The sequence below is a fragment of the Passer domesticus genome, chromosome 1, assembly GCF_036417665.1.
Source record: "Passer domesticus isolate bPasDom1 chromosome 1, bPasDom1.hap1, whole genome shotgun sequence".
NCBI lineage: Eukaryota > Metazoa > Chordata > Aves > Passeriformes > Passeridae > Passer > Passer domesticus.
In genome coordinates, this window is record NC_087474.1 from 127,283,242 (window position 1) to 127,303,495 (window position 20,254).

Sequence of the window (20,254 nt, forward strand, 5' to 3'; positions counted from 1 at the left end):
TCTAATACCTATGCTGTTTTATTGGTAAATTAGGAATTTAATGGGCAAAGACTTCTTTCCAGATAACAAAACAATTTGAAGTGGCAAACGAAAGGCAAGTCAGTGAATCCACTACAGTGTTCAAAAAAGTTCAGAAAAAGAAGATGAAAATAATCAAACTCACCTTAAGCCTGTTGAATGCAGCCCTCAGGATCTGCGTTTCCCTCTCGCTCTCAGGAACAACTCGTATGACTTTATCACTGCCAATAACAGAAAATTGAAATGGCACTTTAAGACTCCTTGTAGCAGTACAAAGGGACAGTAATTAGGTTCAGATAGCTACTGTAATTGTGCTCTTTTTCAGCACCTGCAAAATGTTGGGTTAGCTGGAGCTCTGCTTCTAAACTTGCTGCTGGAGTATGTACTTTCATATAAATTCTTTGCTCTTTACAGATCAATGTCAGTTTGACCTTCCATTTCTATGTTTTGTTAATTTCTTCTAGATTAAGCCATTCAGGCTGACATTTTCCTTACTGAACATCTGCCTCAGTATAAAAAAAATGTTTTTTCCAAAATGATTAATCTGTTTTTGAGGATGCCATTAAGTAAAATACATTGTTTTTTCATGTTTAAACCTTTAATGGACTTTGAAAACTTCATTGTTCTCATGCATTCAGGAGAGGAGTTGACTTGAGAAAAGAGGTGATCTTCATATTGGGGCATGCCTTTTGCTTTACCCATTAAAACTTGCACAAAGTTTGTGAAGTAAATAGCTGCTCATAGATGCTCAGAAGGTTCTAGATAATGGTAGCTGATTTTAATCACTTTCTTTAACAGAAACTGAAATAGAGTAAGTTTAAGTAAGATACAAGCAAGAAATTTGTTGCTGTGAGGAGCACAAGAACTGATTGCCCAGAGAAGCTTTGGATGCCTCATCCTTGGGAGTATTTAAGGCCACGCTGGATAAGGCTCTGAACAACCTGTTCAGGTGAAAGGTGTCCCTGCCCATGGCAGTGGGGGCTGGAACTAAATGACCTTTAAAGTCCCTTCCAACTCAAGTCATTCTATGATTTATGATCTCAATGGACATAATTTTGCAAACAGGAAGCAAGAAACTGAATGACCCTTCAATGACCACAATCTGTCATGACCTATGGGATGCTGGACACCACAGAAAATAGAGGGGATGATCATATAACTAAAATATCAGCCATACACAACAAGGATTAAACACTTTAAATTGCCAATGTGAATTCTGGCATTTTCTTACATTTTGAGTTTTTAATTTGTACTGTTGATAATCAGTACTTCTCTTCCAAGAGACCTTGGCAGTCATGCATACCTTTATTTCTACAGTTCCATCCACTAGTCAGAATGCCTTTTAAACAATTTCTTTGTCTACAGTTTCTATATTATCTGAAAATTTTAAACAGTAGAATTTCCCTTGACATTGAGAGGTTTGACCCTTAAGTATCTGGTGAGCTCTCCTCCTTTGCTGAAGGTTCTGAGTCTGGTGAGAAGGTATTTGGCCAACCAGAAACAGCACTGCTGAGTGTGCCCTTCCTGGCTCACTGTTCTAGGAAGGCTCCCTGCTGCTGTTCTCAGGCACTAGGTCTTGCCTTTGATGAACTGCAGATACAGCTCTGGTAGGACTCCTCTTTGCTGCAAGAATCCCTGATGCATACATAGGTAAGTGTTAAATACTGCCAGTTCAGAAGAAAGCACTGCTAATAAATTCTGAATTCTGAAGTGGCTTACCTGTTTCTGGAACTAATTTTTCCTTACTCTCTATTATTTTCTAGTCTTTTCTCTACAGTCAACATTTGCTCCCCTTGGTTAACCACTGATGCTTCTTTCTGTCTCAGCTCTCCAGTTTTGGTTCTCATCCCTGCTGGCAGGTCCCAAGTCTTCCAACTTCTACGTGGCATTAAAGTTTTTGGACCAGTTAGACTCCAGGCTACTGCTGCAATAACACTGATGTACCCACAGGTGTAGACCTTAGTCCATTTTCCTGGCCTGCTGTTGACCCTACTGGACAAATGGCTTATGCTAAGGAAAAAAGATTTCTGAAGCTCTCTTTTTATAATTTGGCAGCCCAAAAAATTAGGAGAAATTACTGTGCTTCCAAGCCAAGTTTAATCTCCTGTTTTGGAGCTTTCACAGAGAGGAATAAATCTCTTAGAGTACTATAACTGCTGCATCTTTTAAAGGAAAATAGATGCTTTTAGTTTATCATACATACAACAGTAATATTCTTTTCCATTACTCACTTGTTCTAAGTACTAAATTGCTGTTAAGAAGAAAATAATGAAAAAGTAATAAAGAAGTAATGATTGCCCAGGAAGCTGATGTAGCTAATAAAGATCCATGAGACATTTCTGGAAGGATTGGTACAACCAACATATAAAAACCAGATTTTAATGAAGTAAGTAGCTAAGCATGTGTTACACAGCTGTAATGGAATTTTGAAGGAGCGGATATCACTTAGGTATGGTCCTGAATTCAAACTGTAAACTGTCTTCGATTAGCTCAGCAACTCTGTCGTTTCCAATGTGATGAAAAACCTGCCCTAGAGAGGAAAGAATTGGTGCTGTGACAGATTGATCACTTGACACATTGCTGGGAAATGCTTCAAGCTGTGGCTGAGTCTGCTGCTAGAGAACTCATAGAGCAAGCAGTTTAGCATGGTAATTTCAGTATTTTATTAAAAGATGGATAAGCCATTATGGCAAAGCCCTTTCAATTTTTGTGCATGCAAGATGTGGGAATACACTGGATTCCTGAGAACTATCTGCTAACACCCACTTCTGTAGGCTGGCTAGTCAGTGCATAATCATTATGCATTCTTCAACAAAGCACAGATAGGAAATCAAGCTTTACTTCAGATATCTACACTTCTAAGGTAATTTTTTAGCTTTGTAGTTTTTCTAGTTACATTTCACATTAAAGAAATCCAATTATTACCTTAAATACTATGCAATACCCACTGAATTTAGGTTAAAAATTCAGTAACCTACCCACTATTTAAAAGCCAACAAATCTATCAGATAATTTACTAATGTGGTTGATAAATGGCAGCTCAAATACTCAGGGCCATCCCCTGGTGAGGTCTCCTGCCATCCTTTATGTTGAGCTGTTGAGGAGAAAGAAACAAGCAATCATATATATATATATATATATATATATATATATATATGTATATATATATATATATATATATGGAAAGTTTTGCTGCCTGCAGACATATGTCAGCAGTCTGCTGATTTATGCAGGTAAGGTTATTTTTCTAACCATGATGCCTCTAAGTCTTTTTTTTTTTAAACACAGTTTAAAAAAATTTCTAAACAAACAGCAAGATGAGATATATTTTGTATAAATTAGTGTAGAAATTTATATCCACCATGACAAACTTTCAATTTACCCAAAGCAATTAGGCTAATGGAATTTAAAGCTAGGACTTAGTGAGATCTTTTGAATTTTGTGTAAACACAAAATTGTGTTGAAAGCCTTTGCCAAGAGCACAACACAAGCTTTAGTAAATGAACTGACTGAATGAGTGTGGTGAGCAGAGTAGAAGCCAGACTGCTGATGTCCCCAGGGACAGTTTTATGTCTGAGCAAAATGGGTGACCAGCTGTTGGCCAGCACTGACATGCAATGACTTCTTTTTTTCCCTTCATCACCCCCTTATATTTTTCAGGAACAGTATGAGAAATGACACAGCTGCTTTAGGAACACAGAATATGCTACGTGGCCCTGGGAAGGGTGATACTTCCTGATGCCAATGGGAACTAAAACCTTGGTTTATTTTTTTGGCTTTTTCATTTACTTTTTTTCCCATTTATTTCATAGTTTTACTGATCTGTGAAGAGACCAGATGGATCCAAAGAAACTATTCTGCAGCACATCTACCACTTTACTGATGGAATTAGCAGTTCTCTCTCATGAAACTTTCCTGATGAAGTCACATGGCATGAACTGCATTTATGTAAATTCCTCATTTCCTTCAGGAAAATCCTTTTTATTGTTTTATTCTCCTGACTAATGTGAACCTTAATCAGATCTCTGCTCTCCCATGGAATTTAATAAAAGTATGTTTACAAAGGCTTTACAAGTATTTTAAACACAGTTTAAGTGATATGCTATAAATCAAATACCTATAGAAAAAATAGGAAAGAAAATAAATCCCAATTTATAGGCATCCATTCCTAATAGTAGAGGAGGGATTACAGTTCTTGAGAACAAGCTGCCATAGTTGCTGCACTTTAGAGGTTCATTAAGGCTGAATGACACATCTGAAAAGATCTACAGTATGAAAGCCTCTTGTCAACTCCCAATATGCCATCAGATACCATTTGTGATGAAAGATCAATTCCTTCATTCCCTTTTCTCCACTAAATTCTGATAGTCAAAAGGTTAAGAAATAATAAAACATTAATGCTTTTCTCTCTCTCTGTTACTAGGATGAAGAGTTTAAACTGTGATTTAATATTGCTACAAAATCAAGATAGACAAATGAGGCTGGGCTTCTTCCTGAGACCTGGTGGGTACATCTGGAAAGAGAACTTTACAAAACTTCCTGAGCCCTTCATTATGGTTTTCTGTATTACAGCAGATGCTGATCCAAACAGAAGAAAACACCATTTGTATTGTCTAGATAGCAATGTGTATATTTTCTTTTATATTTTTCCATCCTTTTAGCTATTAAGGCAGGAAAACTGAGACCATTCTTAGTATAAGAAAGAGGTAGATAATTTATAATTTTTAACAAAAAATAGGTGCTTGGGTAATGTAGGCAGAAATGCTGAGCAGGCAAAGTATGCTATTGAATTATATTTATCAGCATAGCACAGATGAGTTCTTGGGAAGCTAATTCCCAAGCATGGAATATCTGAGTTTCATAGATGTTTTTCAGGTGCAAAAAGGGTTTCTTTACCCAGTAGGAAACTTTACAGACTAAAGCAATGCTATATTACCAGCAGTCTTCCTCTTCCTTCTTCATTTCAGAGACATATGGTAGGGGAATGTTAGTATCTGTAAAAATTTCAGTTTTCATTCCAACTAAGTAACAAAGCTTTTCCAATAAAAGCTGGCCTACCATGTCTCATAAACACTGGCTACAGGGCCACCTAGCTTAAACACAAGAAGTGGGAACCAATTGCTTCAGTGCATGTCTCCGTCTCAAAAAAGAAAAATGAACTGTGTGTGGCAATGAATGCTGTTTTGCTTTCATCAAGTGTCATCCACACATGTGCAAAAGAGGAGAGAAAGAGGGCAGTGATTCGGGGCAGAAAATAAAGTAAGAAGCAACAAGACCAATAAACACTTAAACAAACAGACCAAATTAAGCAACTGGATGACAAGGAAATACTGTGCTAACTGTGCAGGATTAAGATCCAGGGGGGAGGCTGCAGTAATCTGCTTAAATGAAACAGCATGTATATTCATTCATATTAATTTCCTAAGAAACATACTGTAATAACATATTTGCATGAAACAGCTGATGATTGTTTAACTTGGATACAGTCCTTGCAATGACATATTATTTGAACTACTGCTACTTTTAAAGAAAGGATCATCATCATTCTGGTAACATATTATTGAAAGGAGCTTCTGCTATAACTCCATCTAATTCTTTATTGCCATGGCTTATGACAATAAAGTGAGTTTCTCTGTGCTTTGTAAGGAGAAAGGAGTAGATGATGATGCATAGGCCTGGCACAGGCCTGACAGGACCAGAAAGTTTATCTGTCCATCTGGGCACTCCTCTGCACAAAGAGGAAAGCTTCCCTTTTTCATCCTGCAGAGGCCTGTTGAGCTTGTGTGGTGGGGCCAGACAAGCTTGATTTAATGTTCTGATTAGACTGTAGCAAACAATTACTCCCCAACCAGTGTCCTGAACAGATCTGATTACATCAGCTGCGTACATTTTTTCCTGTTCTTCATCCTCCCTTTCACCACACTTCTACCTTGCTTTTGCTGTCTCCTCTCAAATAAACAATCCATACCTAATTACTTTTCCCCAACTGGTCCCAGCTTCTGTATTGGTACCCAAATCTGGCATTTCTAGGTAATCTCAACTTCATGTGGTATCACTGATCGGGTTACCCAGGTGTTGTTGCCCGAAAAACATCCCCACTACTCCCTTTCAATTACCTGTGAAATCCAACCTTTTCTCAAGTATCTCCTTTAGCTTCTGCAAGACCCAGCTGTACTTGACAGTGCTCTGTGAATCTTTTGTCAGCCGCTCACATTGTCATATTCAGCAATTTCTCCTGTCATGTCCCATCATTTATCCATGTCTTGATCACTTAGCTTAAGCTCAGGCCAGAGTCCAGTCCTTGGCCTGCACATTCCTGCAGCTGCTATCATTCTGAAGTCCACACAGAAGCTCATTGGCTTTTCTGAGCTTCAGAGTTACTTCAGTTCACTCTAAGTCCCATCTACATTTTGAGACAACTGCAGGAACTATTTCCAAATTAAGTATCTCAGAACTCTGTGCAGCAGATTTGGTCTTGGCCTCAGTGAAAGAAAAAACAGCGAGTCTCTCAGAAAGTTGTTACAGAATTTAGATACCAAGGGCAGAAGAGTGAAGGGGAAAAGGTTCAATGGTAGAGGACTGCATTAAACTTTTTCTACCCAGACTTCTTTTAAGACCTTGAACAAACAACCACAGGTCACTTCCAGTGAGGTTCAGTGCCAGCTTGGCAGAAGGCTCCTTACACTGAGCTCCATATGCTTTGTATCCATTCATGTGTAAAAACCACAGACTGTGTTTGGTTAGAGACATTTGATGGTGGATTGGTTTGACTACAGCAAGATTCTGCCCCCACTCTGTCGTGGTGGGTGTGCTTGAAGCACAGGTACCTGCCAAAGGCTGGCACTCAGCCTGACTCTGGGGCCAGGCACACACCTGCCTGCAAAGCCTGATGGACAGGCTGGGCTGCAGAGCTGTGCTCAGCTGGCAGTGCAGGCATGGTTCAGCTCCCCACCCCTATAAACAGGGATGATCTCATCCTTGAAACTTGTGAGAGTATGGAGACACAAATAAACCCATGGCTTTTAAGCTTCCTGTTGGCCATGGTAAGGGGAGCAAGGCAGGACCATAGGTGGAAAGCACCATATACAGCTTTCACAAAACAAAATTCTACAACTCTTCCGAAGTCTTGAGACATTCTGCATTTACTCCATAGCCTTCAATGTTGTTGAAAAAAAACCCTTTTCTTTTTCAAATAATATAATATTTTCCACATCTCAGATTTTTCCGGTGCGTTGATATTTGTAGAATAACAGCAAAGAGTTCAAAAAAGCGGTTCCTATGCTCGCTTGCTTTGGAGACAGCTGTGGAATTTTAAAATATGCTCAAAGGTTGGAAATAACCCCCACTTCTGGTTGTTCAGGCAAGCTACATACCTGGGAAATATGAAGAATATTTTCAATGAAAGCAGTCTTCTACAGTCTTTAATGAAAATTTTAAACTGGTGGTATTCTGATAAAATTGCCTACGTTCAGTATGCGCTACCATGAAAAAAGCACATTCAAATTGGTATTTTTTCAAGTGTGCTTATGTAAAAATCCCATATACCCAGAAGTAAGTAAAATAGCTGTTTTTGTGATACTAATAAATAGCTTACTTCATACTTGTGTAAGCTTTAAACCTTTCCTTTTGAATGTCTGAAGTTCATAGAAAATCCTTAATTTATAGAACATAAACTATCTGCACTCCAATTTTTATAAGTTATGGTTTGACTTGACCTTTACTTGCCACTGCAGTCAAATACCTGCGCATTTCCAGCTGTATGAAAACCACCGAATGGGGCATGTAATTTATCTGCCTTGATGACTTCTTTTCAAGGATCAGATAATATTTCTATCTTTGAAAAACAGAGAAGAAGAAATCTTACTTTTATTTTCATAAATCACATTCTTCATTTAAATTTGTGTTTATTTCAAATTTATTTATTTCTCTCCTCTAATTTAAACAGAATGTCTACAGGTGGCCCAGAAAAAAAAAACTTGCCACCTTTTTTACATAATTTCCTTTAGCAGCAAAGAGGAAGCCCTTATGACCAGCAGGTCTTTTCTAATTGTACTCTGTTCCTCTCATTACATGTAATGCTTGTAATGCTCATTACATATAATGCTCTTCCTGTCATACATATAATGCTTGTAATATATTAATTCCAAAATGATTTCCATCTTTGGAGAAATAATTTAATAGAGTAAGAGAAGAATTTTGGTTGATGAGATATCTGGAGATCATTTCATCAGATGTCCCTGTAGCTCTTCTCTGCACCTGTTCCTTGTTTTCTGCTTCTGAACATGGACCAAAAGCACTGTGTAAGCTCTCTTACTCCTTTGAAAATTCTCATACAAACTCAATTTTATGGCCCTAACACTCTGAAAATCACAGTCTTCCTATGGTTGAACACTACATTTCTGTTTTTTTGTCCTCGATCCAACCAAAGGATTTGCAGTAATAAGGAGAAATTCCTGTATATACAATCTTAAACTTGAACTATTGCATTTCACCCTAGTTCTTTTAATTCAGCCATTAAGTCCATCAAGTCTTGGATCTTTCTTTAATAAATAGCTTCAGAAAATAACTAGAAATAAAGAAAAACTCTGTGTTTTTGGTAGGTAAAGATCATTCAAAGCATAGAGAATGAGGGTTAAGGGCATGTAGCAATTGCTGCTGCTGAATGGGACCAAGTTTGGAAGGATTTGGTTATTCCTGATAGGCAATCTCTGGAGTTCAATTTAAAACCTTGATCCTCAAGCCCTCACAACTGTACTAAGTCTTTCAGCAATAGGAGGAGGAAGCCTTTACTCATTACTGTACTTGGCCCTGAAACACAAATAACTTGTAAGCATGTGTTTGTAAGTGTATAAAAAAAAGATCAGAGGAATTGCCTCATACATATTTTAAAAAGTAAATGTCAAGACGGTGAGCTTAGATTTAATTTAGGGCTTATCATTAGTGTTTTCTATGCATTTATTCATTTATGCAAGTTACAGCAAGAAAGATGAAAATATTTATGGAGTAAAGAATGTTATGGTGTGAAATACTGCTGCATGAGATGTCTGTAGCATGCTAAGTTTCCCCAAACTATTCTATCATCATTTCTTGCCTAGTGCTCTTCCACATAATGATTATATATTTTAATTCATGGAAAGTACACTTTTACTGTCACTATTCAAATAAAGGACAATGCCTCTCCACAATTTTGCAAAACGACAAGACCTGTAGGTTTTAAAGCTGGGGAATATAGCAAATTTACTGAAAAAAGTGAGGAAAATCCTGTAAGAAAATTCTCTTTTTGCTGGTGTTACTGCAATAAGCTGGCATAATTCCATGGATTTCCATGGAGTCTTGTTAGGTTAAGAAAGAGAAAAGGCAAGCTTTTTTTTTTTTTTTAATTATTTTACAATTACAGGACAATTAGCTATTCCTGTGTCTCAGATAAGTTCAATAGAGATCTGGGTGCTGAACTGTTCATCAATTTAAGATGCTGTTTGGAGAAGAAATTGTAAATCTGCAAGCACCAAGTCCAGAAATCTTTACACATGATGCTACCTGCTAAGTACTGCCACAAGTCTGAGTCTCACAGGGAGCTCTCTCATTTGCCCCCCAGGGACATGAGCAAGGTGACAGTGCTGACTTGAGATGCAATACTTTGTGTCCAGGTAGAGCGTCTCAGAGGACAGCAATGAGGAGAGTCCCTCAGCCAAAGGACACCTTGCACACCTAGACTGAGGTCAAATGGTATTTGCAAACTTCTTTTCAAACAGGAGATCTTCCCAGGAGAAATGATACTGCAGGAAAGGAACAGATTAAATATATATAAAGCAGAGATGTATGGTAGAGTCTTTGGATTAAAAATGCTGGATGGTTGGTCTCCATGACCCCTGGTACCTTGTGTCATTTTTGTTTTCTACCATCTGCCTTGAATAAGGAGACCAGTGAGACAAACCTAGCAGTAAGTCTGCAAAGGTGCAGCTGCACCCACCAGTATTTCCCAGTTTAAAGCACACCCTGGGTGTATCTTGGCTTCCAGCTGAATCCTGTGTGACTCTACTGCCCTGTGTTCCACCACCTTTGCCTGAGAAAGGATGCAAGGTGCACACTGCTGAGCAGTGTCTGGGTGTGCCCTGGAAGCAGCCTGCACTGTTGGGTAGCACATATTAACAAATGTACTTGGCTTTTAGCATGGTCAGGTGTTGTACAGTAGCTTGTTTTGAAAAAATTTGAAATGTTTTTGGATGCTTTGTTATGCAATGGGTTTTCTTTAAGCCAACTTTCAAAAAATCTTTTGGAATAAATCTGAAAATAAAACTGTTTAATTACATTTTCAGTGAGCATGGGAACCAAATGTGTGAAGCAGAAGGAGAGAAAAGTAATTTCCATGAAAAATTTTTTATTTCACTTTAAAGAATGATGCACTGAAAAGTGCAGCTACAATTCTACACCACATATACTTCAAATTGCAATGTATTTACTGACCCATCTTTCCTTACAGATATCAATCCAATTTCCTGTTAGGTATAAACAAATTAAGTGTACATGTGCCTGCAATAAGGTGTTTTATTTTACTAAGTATAACAGATTTTAATGTTCACATTTTTATGATTTTCAGATAAAGACCAGTTTTGGTTTTGTTTGGTTTTTTTTATAATTTTTAATATAAGAGTTCAAAACAGCCCTTTGGAACTAGATGTAGTACTACAACAAGAAAGCTGATGATGACTCACGGACTGTTCTCTCCTAAGGAGCACTTTTCCATGGTGATGAATTTATAGACAAGGTTTAGAAACCTTCCGTGGTGGGACAATTTTAGCACACAAAAAAGAAAACACTTAACCAGCTGCTCCAAGCAGCTTTATGTATGCTATTTATAATCTTTTTGCTTATAGATACATTTAAGCTGTTTTCAGGCTCTGTTGCTTTTTTTTTTTTGCCTTTTTTTTTTTTTTTTGAGCCTTTCTGTTTGGAAAAACAGAGGTTACATCCATTTGTTTCTTATACCATACAAGTTCCTTGATAATCTGCCCAAAGGGAGGAATCTGCCCATGCTGCCCATTTGGGTGTGTGCTCCCAGCCCTCCCTGGCACACTCTCTGCTCACAGACCAGCAGCTCCTCAGATGATTGCTTGCAGCACTTCTATCTAGCATAGATAAGATAGATAAGAATAAAGACAGCAAATATATGTGGAACCACATCTAGGATCTGCATGTGAATATACAAGTCGCCTTACATGTCAGTAAAATTAGCAGTACACTAATTGCCTGCAGGATCTGAACATGGGGAGGCATTTATATGTATCAGGAAACTGAAAAAAACCAGCCAAAATATTTTGATGTGATCACCACAATGATCTTCATTACTGATTTTAAAGGCTGGGAACATAAGCACAATGGATATGTAGAAGTGCTTTTGCTTTGATAATCTCCATCTTGAACACATTGAATTTTTCAGGGAAGTGATAAAATGAAGGGTTCGTTGTTGTTGTTGGGGTTTTATTTCCCCATTATTTTGAAAGTGAAGTGGCTTTATATATTATCAGAGGCCTCTCAGATACACCCATGGTCAGCTGTGTTTAGGAGCTGGGGTGTAAAAGCCAGTCAAACTCAGTTTGCTGGACACGGGGCTCTCTTTATAAAGGCTGTGCAAGACTCCCAATGCCTTTGCATTTGTCTAGCTCATCAGGATATTACATTTCAACCTTCCAACCATAGCCATATGTCTATTTATGGCCATAGCCATAAATTTAGGTTCCAACTTGGCACAAGGTTTCTCAGGAGTGGATTAAGGACAGCCTTAATCCCCAACCATGGTGTAATACATACATCACAGTTCTTGCAGTCACTTAACTACACATCTTTATAAAACAAATGTCAGGATACTACATTTAAACATGTTTATACTCAATGGCAAGTTTGCAGTCTCACTTAAAAGCAAGGCATGGATGGGAAGGAAGAGTATAACACATCCACACGTACAAACAAGACAGCTGTGCATAATTTGATGGATCTGAATCTTTGAACTTAATCATGATATATGCATATATGCACAGTGCATATATTCAACCTGACTCTCCTTTGACCTGGATTTTCTAAAACAAATTCTTTACCTCTTGTTCTTCAGACCGGTCCTGAGTATCTTACACAAAACTGACCTGCTATCCTATCATTGATAAATGATACCTATAGTGCTGAAGAAAACAAAAGCACACCAAATGCAGAATACTATTTGAAAAACAAAATCAAACTGAAGGCTTGGAGAGGGATATAAATATTTTAGTGGCAATGAAATTATTTATTCTCTGAAGACAGCTCCTGTAAAGCAGCTGCAGCAGCCATTAAGGCAATTATATTTTCCCATTTTTATAAGCTGCTTGAGAAATAATTTTTTTCCACTAGATTAAAGCTGTGTCAGTTCTCTACAGAATCGCTTCTGACTTCAGGGATTCTGAAGATACATTTTGAGTAAATCTGAAAGTGCAAGCTTGTGATTTACTTCTTTATTGTGGAAATAGTTATTTTTGTGGGACAACTTGGAATTCTACAGAAACTTCTGTGCCTCTTGGCACAGTTGGCTAATACCCTGACCTCACAGCATGCCACAGTAAGAATTCTCTAAGCAAAAACGTGGAAATTCTGCTTTTGGTTAAGAGAATAATGTTTAGTTTAACTGCACCAATGGAGCTTGTCACAATTTCAAACCAGTTGAAAAGGAGGCCAATTCCACAGGTCTTCCCTGAGCAGAGCTACAACACTCCCACACCTTCTACCAGGGTGCTGTGAATAGACAGAATGATTTTTGTGTTATGGCAGTCTGAAGACACACAGGAGATGACGTTTGTGGGAATGCAAGAAAACATTGCCCTTTCTACCAACATGAGTTCATCAATAGAAAGGCACGAAACCAAATTCTGATCTGCTGAGAGGAAGCACTTTGTAAAAATGACGACCACGCGTGTCTTGGCAAAGCACATCATTGCCAAAACCCAGGACATTCCTCTGACTGGCCTGGATGATTTGAAACCCTGGCAAGGGGCTCAGAGACCTTGGCATAGAGTCAAAAACACCTGTGCCTTCGATTTTAACCCATGGAAAAAACAACCAACTTTGTGTGAAGATTCACAAACGACAAGAGTTTGAGTAGAATGATAGTTAATTTGTCACAGGGTGAAAAACGTAGAATTTTGGGGGTTTTAGAATGGGGGTTCAAGAGGCAAGATGGAGGAATCAGGGCATGTCCTGTCCTTCTTCTTCTTGTCCTCCATCTTCTGCTGTGATGGTGACACTTCTTGATTTGTTTAGAGTAGAGACAGACTGTCTAACATAGGTGATAGGTACTGGAAATTATTGTAAATAAAGTACACGTAATTTTTAGCATAAAATGTTAACACCACCCCAAGGGTGGACAGTGTGCCACAACCTGACCTGCTGGACAGATCTCAGCTGGTCAGGGAAAGAATGTAATAGATAAGGAAAAATAAACAACCTTGAAAAGCAGAACCAATGAATCTCGACTTCTTTGCTTGTGGGGCTGGGAGAAAAAAAGACTTTCTACTGCCTTGGGGTCATCACAGCAACAGAAACCTGAAAGGTTGTGTGCAGCTCTCTTCCAGCAGGTGCTTGCATCCCCTGTGGTACAGGCACAGGTCTGTTCCACATCGTGCCATTCCACCTGACCTGACACAGCCCACAGTGAGAGATGGGCATCTCAAGGCTATTCAGACTGATAGAGACACAAAATCACCTTATAGAAACCCTCTCTTCATCATCTATACAGTAAAATATTTCTGTAAAGACCAATGCAGTATAGAGCACAATGCAGTTCAGCTGTTTTACATTCTTTCTATATATACCATATATTCTATTTTATATTATAGTCCATTTTATATTCTATTATTTATATTTTATATTAATACTTTATATTAGTAGCATTTATATTAAAGGCTCTCAGTTTTCTTGCTTTTTTCCTCTTTTTTTCCTCCCAAACTTGCTGTTCTCTGATTCCACAACTATGACTGCTTTGAGCACTTTATTTTGAGCTTTGAACTTTGCACACTAACCTAACCACTGCACATTCTTGAACCAACTGAGAATGACTTTTATTCCTGTTTCTCATTAGCAGAAGATAAATGTATATTTTTAAAATAAGAGTGACAAATAAGGATTAACAGGCAATGAATAAATTAACAAGTCTTGGAGAGGTTATTTATGTAACTAAAGAGAGGTAAAATACTTCACCAAGGAATAAATGCTGTCCATAAATTATAGCTGTGTTGAGAGGTTGATATTTTACTTCAAGGCACTCTGTGTTTACAACTGGAAGGAGAAAGATTTATATTAAATATTTAAATAAGAAACTATTCTTTAAAATACCTTTCAAAAGCATTTGGCATTCTTCTCTTTTTTTTGTTGGTGTTAATACACCTTGTTTTATTCAAGTCAACGGAGTTGCATCTGCATGCATAAACTGATCATGAATTTTCTTATCTGCTGACATTTGTGCTCTGCAGATGTTGGGGCAAAATGTTCATTGCAGAATGTTTATTACCCAGAAATACAAAGATCATTATTGGTACCTGTTTACCTGTTTAAAATATACTTAACTTGCACAGGCATATGGACAAATAAATCTTTCTGCAGTACAATCCTCACAGCAACATTTTCAATTGTCATGGCTTTCTTTTTTCTTTTTTTTTTTTTTTTGGTCTGTTTAAAAATATCCTGATTGTAGAGTGAGTTTGTGCAATACCCAACAAAGCTGCCAATATCAAAGTTTTCCCCATTGTACCAGAAGGCTTGATGAGATGGAGAACTTTGCAATAAAATTCTACACATGAAACACAGCTGGACAATGACAACAATGTGGACAAGCGAGAAATTATGTGACATTCTGAAAACTTTCCCATTCTGTATGGAGAGAAAAGTAAAACGTTTCTGATCAAAACTAGACGATCCTTAAGGTCCCTTCCAATGCAAACCACCCAATGGTAAATGCAACAGAAAGAGTCAGTAGCCCAAATTAGCATGGAGATAACTCAGGCAGCATGTGAAATCTCCTGTCTGGGCTTAATGGCAGAGTTTACTGAGTCACCTAAACACTCTTAATACGGTATATTTAAAGGACTCTTTTTTGTTTTCATTGGCTCTAGAATTGGAATCAACCACACTAATGTGGTCTGCATGAAATGACTTATGATCTTCTGACTTCTCTTAAAAGAGGCTGTAGCAAGATCAGTGATGGTTAGCAATTATTAGATTATACTCTGAATGTTGGAATAATCCAGATTTGTAGTCCATTCCTAGCAGATTCATTTTGCTGTGCTTTACACGTAATTACATATTTTAGTTAGTCTGTTAATACAGGCATAAACTGCTTGTAGTGAGCACTACAATTAAAGCTGCTCAGGTTTGATGGAACAAACAAGGTCACTTTCAGATCCCACCATTCGTATTTAGCTCATCTATTACAGTTAGCATTTTGATTTTGTGAAAATGGTGGAAGTTAAGCTAGTCTTGTCTAAATCTTTTCCAGCTGTACAGTAAAATCAATTACATGTTAAATCATCTGCTTTTAATAACTTTTTAAAGAAGCAGCAAAGATGGTGTTAATAAATCTTACTAATATTGTAATTAGACACAATATAAATATAAAAAATAATAATGAAATATTTTCTTAGTAGTTGCTTTCCAAACTTTTTAATACTACTCAACTAGGAAACAGCACAGTAAAAGTCAATAATGCCTCCAAGCAGCAGATTAAAATATTCACACCAAAATGATGTCAAGTAGAAGCTTGGATAAGGCCGTTCCAGCGCAACAAGGAACCACTGAACAATGTTAAAGAAAAGGGAGAAAATCAGTGCATTTTTTGCTTGGTTTTTGTAAACAGAAAACTCTGAGGTAGCATTTTAGCTTAAGGAGTACAGTCTTGAGCAGTAAGAAACACATAGTACAAATGAGTATTAAACGAACAACTGCATTACAGGGTCAGCAAAGCGTGCAGTGGTGCTGTGTGAAGGACTGCCCTGCAGGAGCCTCAGATATCTGCAGTAATCCCACTTGCCCTGACCAGAGACAGTTTTGGGACTCCAGCAACTGTTTTTGTCATGATGCCTAGAGCAAGACAATTCCCTTTGCCTTTACTTCATGCCTCAAGCACTTTAAATTCCTTAAATGCCTCTTGATGCGCTTCCTGAAAGCATATGCAATATAAAATTGCTTTGAGATTGTCTGAATGCTAGTATGAGTCAAAAGGTGGTTATCTTTATCAAAGCATCTTTATCAGGGCATTTCTATTTTGGAACAGTGTTCTCATCCCGAGTTAGCCAGACATACCTGTGGTAGGTAACAGCCAGCTGAATACTTGGCTGGACAGTGTCACCTGCACAAGGAAGAGAGTGTGCTGCTGAAACATTTTAAATTGTGCTCACTGATTCTGTTCACCTTTTTTCAGTAAACCAAAAATCCAGGGTAGTGTGGAGATTAACACAGTGTGGTGTGGAAGGGGATGTTTTCCCCTCTGCCCTTGAGCAAGGAGCTGTGACAGCTGTGCTCAGTTTACTACAAGGGAAGCTGCCACGGGCAGACAAGCAGGTGCCTCCTCTTAAATTTTCAGCCTAGTCTCAGAAACCTCTCCAGGGCTGCTGAGACTTGTCCTGCATTTCTTAAACCCATTGATCGTAATATGACTCCATTTATAGTAATTTCATAAGTGAAAGCCTGGTATTAACCACTCTTGTTATTGGAGAATTTGTATTTCTTGTTATTGATGTCTTGGTTTCCATAAAGGAGGGGTTCAAAAGACACCTTTGCAAATGAATTAAAGGAAGAAATCGATACTGAGAGCTCCTGCTTTTCTGTTTTTGTGTTGGGTGTGGTGTAATTACTTCATTTTTAGGCAACACAAATCTGATTACAATGTGAAAGCATTCTTCTGAAAAAGGAGCCAATGGCTGAGTAAAACTTTTAAAAATGCACAAAGAAAGGAATCATGGATTTCTCTGGATGGAACTACTCCCTGTTATACCCACAAATTACAAAAACAAGACATCACAAATACAGCAGTTCCATATTCTCTTCCAAGACACCTCAGAGATCTCAGTATCTTTATCAATGATAAGTGATGGAGGTTAGGAAGAAACCTTTGCTGCAGACTCACTGTTTAACAGCTGCAGTATTTCAGACACCTTATTCTTTAGGTGCTAGTGGTGGAAGAGGGATAGAAGCCACACAAACCTTTTAATTCAGATCAGAAGTGTACATCTGAAGTGAACCTGAGAGTCCCTTCCCACACACATGTGGCTCTCACTGTGACACAGCCTCTGGGTTTGTGACACACATTGGACCAGTCTGAGGATGCCTGAACTTGATTGAACATAAACTGAGGGATGCTCTTGGGGTACATGCAATGCACCCCAAACACAAATCAGCTTTTATCCTGTGAGATGAGATCAGCCAGACCAAAGTAAAACCCAGCCAGATCCATGTAATGTAGAGACCGTCTGGTCCTCAGCACCAGGTGGTCCAGTCTGATCAGAATGTTTGCACAGCACCACCTGCTCACACAGCACCTGGAAGGGTGGTTGTTTTGACTCAGAATTCTGAGACTTATAAGTAGGCCTCTGCTTAGATTAAAATTTAACCAAAAGGGCTTTCAATTTACCAAAGGTAGGGTAACTCTGGAGGGCCATTTTTCCTACAGAAGACAACATGTTTGAGAGGGTGGATGTATATCCTCTGCCACTGCTTGTGGAAAATATTTTTCCCCACCCAAATCCTTGTCACTAACACATGAGCTACAAGTCTGTCTTCTGGAGAGAGAAATTTCACCCTCAAACGTTTGTTATTATTGACATAAATTCTAATTTGTCAATAATGTCTCATGAAATTTATTTATTCCCAGAGAAGCAGTAAGACAAAAAGCTAATCTATCTTCCAGAAAAAAATTAAAATTTATTTCAAATATCTTGGCTGCCTTTTATTTTTTGCATCAGCAGAAGCATGAAAAAAGCCTCATAGAAATTTCTGTTCTGTCAAAGGCCAATTTAATCAAAAAACACACAGAGTAACTTTTGTTTTTACCAGCTCTACTTGACACATGTTTTCTGCCTACAAGGGCACTATGTTACACAAGCATTGATATCTGAATGCTATCAAAGTCAGTACACACTTAAATGTGTAAAATAATCTTTCTCAGCTCCACATTTGGCTCTTATGTGAAATATTACAGTTTTAAGCAAGTGTCAATGATACCAAAGCATTCTTCTTCAAAACCTCTCTATAAAATATTTTAATGATTCATTTATACATGTACATATCTTTCTAAAGGTCTTTTGCAAACCCATAAATCCCCTGTTCTTACAGATTTTAGAACCTCATGCCATTAACCTAACTTTTAAAATTAAGCAATGTAAAAATTTAACTACTAATTCTGATGTTTCTAGCATCTTTTGTCTCTTCAGTATTCATGTTTAGCTATTTTAGAGTAACATATAAATGTCAGCCTTAAATTAAGAAACATTCTGTCTGAGCCAATAGTGATGCATTTTACTAAGTGATTTGATAGATTTTAAGGGCTCATTTTCTTGGTCTGAGGTTTGCATTTCACATTTATTTTGAAGGTCAATTGCCAAGAGAATGAACTGTGTAACAAAGAAACTATCAGATAAAGTTAACAGATGCCTAATTCCCTGGGTAGATGAGTATTTTGGGTGCTATTTGCCTACAGGAAGCCTGTTAATCTGCTAGAGTTTGATACAGCTGCCACAGCAATAAATGGCATCCTGGTGCACTGTTGTCAATGTTGTAAACATCCATGCTATCACACATGACCAGATAAATACACAAGATCCATGGCTGGTTTAGGGAGCAGAGTAGGGTGGCTGTTAGCTTGCCATTTGCTATCACTTTGGATGTGAAAGTGGACAGATTCCTGATTCTGTAATTCTTCATGCTCACACTTAATGAGTGACACCTAAAACTCGCCTTTGGGAATCCTCTGAAGAGCAGAGTAGCTGCTGAATTCCCTTGTCACATTACTATTCACAGTGGAAAAAAGGGAAGAAGCAGAACTCTTTTATTTATGTTCTCTTCATAAGTGAAACTATTTTATTAAATTTCAAATTAGTTCAACAGCATACTTGGTAATACCACATTACAATGGCTTTTTATATTAGATTATGAAAGATTGATAATCCATTCTGTGGCCCACTGCTGGTCTGAGGTTTGATGGCAGTCACAGTTTATAAATAAACACTAAATTGGAATTGAAGTGGGAGCACCATTGTCATAGGAGCAGGGAGTGCAATGAAGAAGATGGAGGCAGTGAGAGGAAAGGCTGATTAGAAGACATTTGTATGAAAACACTTGACTGTCACTCAGCATTGTCACTGGTGCAGTCAGTGGCACCTGTGACAAGCAGCACACAGAGTCACTGAGGGGTGACAGCTGTGAGCCTCTGTTTTCCCAGTCACTGCTGACTTTGAGTGTTCAGTTTGTACAGATACTAAGAGAAATTTAAGAAATTATAGATACCAGAAACAAAAGCGTTAGTCTATTCACCTGCTGGCTTTGAGTGTATAGATTCACAGTGGAAACTTATTTTACACAATATTTCTGATATTTTTTGTTACATTGAGCAGAAAAAAAGGGTAGTTCTTAAGATTAGCATGAACATAACTGACTCCATAGCTTCAGAAGTATTTTATATACAGACTGAAGAGTCAGATGTAGGAGCAAGTGTACCAGGATGCTGTAACGAGTCCAGAAATTAAATAGACTAAGAGTGAACTATATAAATTCCTCTACCTCCTATATCACCAAATTTGGAAACTACAGATTTCAAGCAATTTTATGTTTTATTAGGACTCAACATCCAGGAGATAATCAAGGCTCTTTTTTCCCTAACAGCAGATTCCATCTACTTCTAAAAGCAGTAAGGTGTTTCTCTGCAGAACACATTCAATCAAGATATACACAAATTGGCCCATTTGCAATCTCTGATGATATACCCAGTTGATTCTAGATTAATTTTCATAACTGACAAATAGTTTACTGCTGACTTTCTCTAGATTTTTGGTAATAGAGCCTCAGTTTAGAAAGCAATTGAGAAGTTTCTGACCAGTCAATGGATGCATCAAAAGTCTTGTACAGATGGAAATCTTTTAATTGCTGCTTTTGAATCTCTTTGAGTGTAGAACAGCTGGTGTTGCAGGATCACAATTCTTGCAGTACTGTATATTTGTTCCAGTCCTGA

The 20,254-nt window shown here is 37.9% G+C and overlaps 1 protein-coding gene across 1 annotated transcript in view; it reads right to left on the reverse strand.

The window, feature by feature from the left end:
* Positions 1-20,254, reverse strand: part of CPA6 (carboxypeptidase A6) — an 82,666-nt gene that overhangs the window by 45,455 nt on the left and 16,957 nt on the right. Inside the window, exon 2 of the mRNA XM_064388450.1 lies at positions 164-239. Coding sequence (XP_064244520.1) covers positions 164-239 — 76 coding nt within the window. The remainder of the gene's footprint in view (positions 1-163; positions 240-20,254) is intronic.